Raw genomic sequence first — 5,926 nt, forward strand, 5'->3', positions numbered from 1 at the left:
TCCTTTTATGTGCCGCCCCATGAACAGATTATACCAGCACAGCTCTCCGTAACCCATATAAAGTTTGCCATAAAGGAAACAAGATTCCTTCTCTTTTTTCTCTTTTCAATTTCATCAATTCTTTTCTTTTCTCTGCCTAACAAAAACTTCTACACTAGTGAACCAACACTCTTATCCATCACAAACCTTTTGGACTCATTGCTTCTCTTTAAGGTGATCGGTTCATCTTCATTCTTTCTTTTCTATTTCGTTTCTTCGGTTTTTTTTATTTTTTCTGTCTAACTGGTGAAATTCTCACTTTATGAGTAATTAATCTTAAAGTTCTCTTTTTTTTTTGTTTTTTTTTGGTTTCAGCTGTTGAGCTGATCATCTTCTGATTGTTTTCAATTTTATTTGATTGCATTTTTTGAGGTGGGATTATGGTTAAGTTTTTATGTGTTTTGTTTTTTTAATATGTTTTCTTTGAATTTCGTTGTGAATGGATCTACTGAATGAAGATTTGTTTCTGATGGGGTGTTTTTATTTATTGGAACAGACCTGTTTTTTGTTGCGAAGATTATCGGGAGAGTAAAATGGGAGTTGATGCAATGAGAATTGGGGTTCAAGTCAGGAAAGTTACGTCTTTTTCAATAAGAAGCTGCTATAGATCAGTCTGTAGCCATCCATTCCTTGCCGCTTTTGTGTGCTTTTTGATACTTCTGTATAGATCATCACCTTTTATCTTTTCCCTTTTGGTTTCTGCATCGCCTGTTTTGGTTTGTACTGCTATATTGCTTGGTACGCTTTTGAGTTTTGGAAAACCAAACATACCTGAAATTGAGAAGGAAGAGAAGATTACCACTCATGAGATTGCTTCTCCTATAATTGGGGTTGTTGAAGAGAGTACTCTCGTTCAGAGAGATGTGAATGGAAGTTTTTCAACAGTAGATACATATATAGGGAAGGGAAGGGACATGGAAGAGAAAGCTCTTGATGAGTCAATATTGTTGGACAATAGAGTCAGTGAGGTTGAGGAAGATGGTGGTTTGGTTGATTGTATCCCATTGATTGATGAGAATTTGAGGGAAATTCAGTTCGAGAAGCAAGTGAATGAAAATATCGAGAGAGAATTCAATGATTTGAAGTCTGAGCAGAAGAGGGATGTTCATGAGGAAAAACCACAGATTAAAGAAAATATTAATGGTGTTGGTTGGCAGCTGGTAGATAATTTGTATTCTGAGGATATAGGTGATAATCTTGAGGTCAAAGATGATAAATCTCCAGGAGAGTTGATTGATGCACTCAAGGAAGATCTGCCAGGTTCTACTACTGGCATGTCTTGGAAACGGTTAGGGGAAGAATTCAGTGACAACAATGATGATGATGGAGAAGAGTCTGTGGATTCAGGGTCTAATGGGGCAGAAAGCTCCTCACCAGATGCTTCGATGGCTGACATTATCCCGATGCTTGAGGAACTCCACCCACTTCTAGACTCTGAAGCTGCTCAACCTCTCCATATATCTAATGATGAATCAGATGCTGGTTCACAGATGTCTCATAAGAGTAATATTGAAAGCACAGAGTCTGAGGAGGAAAGTGATAATGATGTGGAAGGAGAAGGAGAAGCAGAAGGTGAGGATGATAATGGTGATGATGATCAGGAAGGAGAAGCAGCAAAGGATGACAATGAGGATGAAAGTAAATCTGCAATTAAGTGGACAGAGGCTGATCAGAAGAATCTTATGGATTTGGGGACTTCAGAGCTTGAAAGGAACCAACGCCTGGAGAATCTCATTGCAAGGAGAAGAGCTCGCAAAAACTTGAGATTGATGACTGAAAAGAATCTGATAGACTTAGAAAGTACTGATCTTCCATTTAATGTTCCACCTATTGCAACAACAAGGCGAAACCCATTTGAACTTCCTTATGATCTCTATGGTGATATAGCCATTCCTGGTTCTGCTCCTTCCATTTTATTGCCAAGAGGAAATCCTTTTGATCTTCCTTACGACTCAAATGAAGAAAAACCTGATCTCAAGGGAGACAGTTTCCAACAAGAATTCACAGCTGTTCAACAGAAGGAACCAGTATACACAAGGAATGAAACCTTCAGTGTAGGGGCTTCTATTTTTGGGTTTTCCAAGCAGGAGAGGTCAGACTTTAGGTGGAAACCATATTTTGTACCAGAACAGTTGTCTTCAGAAGAAGGAACAGGCTATTCTGCATTCCAGAGGCAATTAAGTGGACTTAGTGAGTCGAAGAATAGTTCTGTCCCTGATACTGAATCATTGAGTTCAGCTGTCGATGAAGAGGACAGGCATTTCCATGAACAAGTACCAGAACAATTTTCTTCACAAGGAACGAGCTATACCACATTTCAGAGACAAATTAGTGAAACTAGTGATTCAAAAGTCAGTTCTGTTCCTGGAACTGAGTCAGTAAGTTCGGCAGTGGATGAGGAGGACAAGAAACTGAACGAACAAGATGTTTCTGGAGAGATAAAGTTGATCTCTAACATAGAATGTGCCACTGATCATGTTGAATTTGAAAGCCAATCCTCTGAAGATGTTGATGCTATTGATAGTGAACAAGCTGAGAATAGGGATGCTGGCCATGATGAGGATGAAATCACTTTAGGGCATGTAGAGAATCACCATGAAAGGGAATGGAATGTTTCTGGAACTGGTGGGATTACTACTCCTGAGGAATCTAATGCAAATGAAAGTTTGTCTGGAACAGAAGCAATGTCTACTCCTAGGGAACTCAGTGCAAATGAAGTTCATCTGAAAACAGAACCAGGTGAAGAGGAGTACAACAGTGGGTCAAGTTTTTCATCATTGTCAGAAGTCAATGATAAAATTTCTGATATGAGAGAAGGAGGAGGATTGATGAGTTTGGAGCCTAAAGCCAACAATGTTGAAGAATCTGGTGTTTCAACTCGTACTTCACTTGAGGAGTCAGAATTTCGATTAATGAGTGGGGTGATGGAACAGAGAGAGCCTGTATATGATTCAAGCCCCCAACATATGGAGAAATTCTTCTCGTTTGCCTCCATTTCACCTGATACACAACTAGAAATGTCTAGAGTGCTTGGGTATGCTGATGAATCTGAAAAACACATTGAGGACAGCGAGAATGATACTTCTTTTGATTTTGAAGAGGTGATTACTGGCTCCTCAGAGGTTCATGCTGCAGATGAAGATGAATCAACATTAAAGGAAGTCACTTTCAGACAGAACGGTGAGCATGATCTTAGCAGGGTTGTTTCTTCAGGTATTGATCCAAACATTGACTATAAAGAGGGAGCCACTGTGAGATTGTTCTCTTCAGACATTAGTCCTATAGACGAGTATACGGTATATAGGGGAGATCAATTTCTCCATGAAAAGGATCAAGTTGTCTCATCAAGTCATCATTCTGAGAATCATCAAGAGGTGGGTGAGAAGCTAAGTTATGCAGCTCCTGGTGATCAGATTTCTGACTCCTGTGGAAGTTTGTTGGCCCCAGAGGAGCAAGAGCATTCAATGGTGGTTGAAAATGTTATTCTGCACACCAGTGAGCCTGAGTCTGTAGAGGAAAAAGCAAAAGATAGGGAAGAAACTGTGCAGCCCGAACTGGATGAAGTCCACTTGTCAAGTTCATTAGACAAGAAGTCAGTAAAGGAAGGCAAGAGAGACAATGCTAGACATTTTCTGCAGGAACCGTTTCAAGTTCACTCATCAAGTTATGATGAAGATATCCGTGTTGATGGCCATCTCGATGTTCCTAGGGATTTGGATTCTGTGCCTTTGAGTCCCCAGCATATGGATTCCAATAACTTGACATTATCTAAACCAGGGGAACAACAGTCTCCCCTGATGACTGAGCAAGTTCCAGTAGTTCATCATTCTCTAGAGGCTGATTGTGTCCAGAAGAATTCATTAGACAAGGGAGCACCTCATCAGCTTGAAGAGAATCAAGTCCAGTCATCTTCTGAGTCAAAGATTGATTCTGGTCTCCACCAGCACATGGGCACAAGGGTGATTTCTGCCAAGTATAGTTCTGAAGATGTTCATTCCAAAGAAATGTCTACATCTGAATTGGAGAAGCAACTGTCTTGTTCAGCTAACTCACCATCTTATGATGACATAGATAAAACCCAGGTGAGTAATGCTATTTTGTTTTTTTTTTTTTTTTGCGTTATATATCCAAGTATTTTGTCCTTCCAAATTTTTTGTTATGTCATGTTATGCTTACTGGATGATAATTTGTTTGCTATCTGTGTTTATTGCCTTAACAGTGCATTGTCATTGCTAAGAAATCTACGTTACATGGTCTTTTCTTGATAGTTGTCTTCTTTATTTATGTTAGTCAAAGGTTTGATTAAGTGACTTTATGATATTATGGGTAGCCCTGCCAAATTTTCAGAGCAGTTATGTTAAATAGCTTATATATGACTTGTACTGATTGCTTTGGCATCTTGCAGGAGCTGCCTATCCTCATAACAGATTCTGCAAAGGAAGTAAATGTTGTTAACAATGGGAATGTATCTGAAGTTCCTCATCTTGTTCATGAGGTGAAAACTTTGAAAAATTCATCATCCCTGACTTCCAATTCCTCTTCATCCCCATTTGAGAGTCCTGAAAGTAGATCTACAGACGTCGACAAAGTAGGCATTCTCAACATTGCAAATGTCTCCAAAGTTCCTGATTATGAGGACAAAAATTTAAGAACTTCATCCTTAACATCTAACTCTGGTTTTGGGATTACTGGAGATAGTGTAGAGGTTGTGAAAAATGAAATACATGATAGAGTTGTATATGGCAACCATGATGATGTCATAGAACACTTAAGTTCTTTGGTAGAATCATATGGTCCTCGCATTGATGAGGAAAACTTCAATGAAGAAGCGGGAGAATTAAGAGAAATTGATGAAGGGTTTCTGTCTGAGCTGGACACCGTTGGCGACTTTAGTGTCAAAGAAGTTGGTGAGTCACACCATATTGAACCGACATTGGAGGAGACTCATATCTCAAATGCTGAGTCATTTCCCAATGATTCCATACCAGCAGCAACCAATGCGGAGCTGCCAATTCTTGAAGCAAAATCAATTGAAGATATTGTCTTGGCATTTAAGCAACTTGATGAAGGTGTAGATGTGGAGGAAGTAATCCTACCTAGTATGCTCAAGGATCAGGCAGTTGTGGGTGAAAATGCAGATCCAGAGGGCATCAACTCAGACTTACCTGTTCTCGAAGCAAGATCTCTGGAGGATATTCATGCTGCTTTGAAGCAAATTTCACTAAGTGATCAGAATGAGTTATTGAAACCTTTGGAATCAGAGTATCGACCAGCAGAATTAGAACAAAATGAAGTGGTTTCAGCAAAGCAAATTGAATCATTGAGCACTGTTGAATCTGTTAATGCGGAAAATGGTGTGACAGAAGCTGATGATGCAAAACAAGTGTCTGAAGAACCATCTGAAAGTTCTAGTTTGAGTATATCCAACAAAGAGGGGGAAAATCACACAAGTGGAAATGAAATTCTCGTGCCTGTTCTTGCTCAAGCTCCAGTAACTCAGATTGACAATGAGAATCCAAAAACAAGTTAAGGTTGAAAAATATTGATGGGTTGTGTTTGCCTTGGTCTTTTTTCACGACAATGAGCTTGGTTGAGTTATGTTATTTATCAGATTGTTTTTAGTAGGAGCTGCATTTGGTTCAACATTTTTTTCTTTTATTGATTTCTTCAAGAATGAGTCTTTGGTTTGATTTTAGAAGTGTGTAAGTTTTCTTCTTATTTTCACTTGCTTTTTCAGAGTGAGCGTGTTTAATCTTATTGAGAGGGATGTTTTGGGCCCTAGCATATTGTAAATTTTGGATATAGAAGTGATGATGTGACAATGTTTTGATTTTTTGGATACATGTGAATGCAATTTTGATGTAACTTTTATGTTTCTTTCTTTCAA

The 5,926-nt window shown here is 38.9% G+C and overlaps 1 protein-coding gene across 2 annotated transcripts; it reads left to right on the forward strand.

The window, feature by feature from the left end:
• On the forward strand, window positions 1-5,926 carry LOC123208355. Of its 2 annotated transcripts, XM_044625810.1 has the most exons (4): window positions 1-213; window positions 355-411; window positions 536-4,121; window positions 4,445-5,926. In XM_044625810.1, exons 3-4 carry the CDS (start codon window positions 573-575, stop codon window positions 5,567-5,569), a joined length of 4,674 nt encoding a protein of 1,557 aa, XP_044481745.1. In that variant the 5' UTR covers window positions 1-213; window positions 355-411; window positions 536-572; the 3' UTR covers window positions 5,570-5,926. The 2 variants fall into 2 exon arrangements, with proteins under 2 accessions (XP_044481745.1, XP_044481746.1); XM_044625811.1 differs by lacking the exon at window positions 355-411.

The sequence above is a fragment of the Mangifera indica genome, chromosome 2, assembly GCF_011075055.1.
Source record: "Mangifera indica cultivar Alphonso chromosome 2, CATAS_Mindica_2.1, whole genome shotgun sequence".
Lineage (NCBI taxonomy): Eukaryota > Viridiplantae > Streptophyta > Magnoliopsida > Sapindales > Anacardiaceae > Mangifera > Mangifera indica.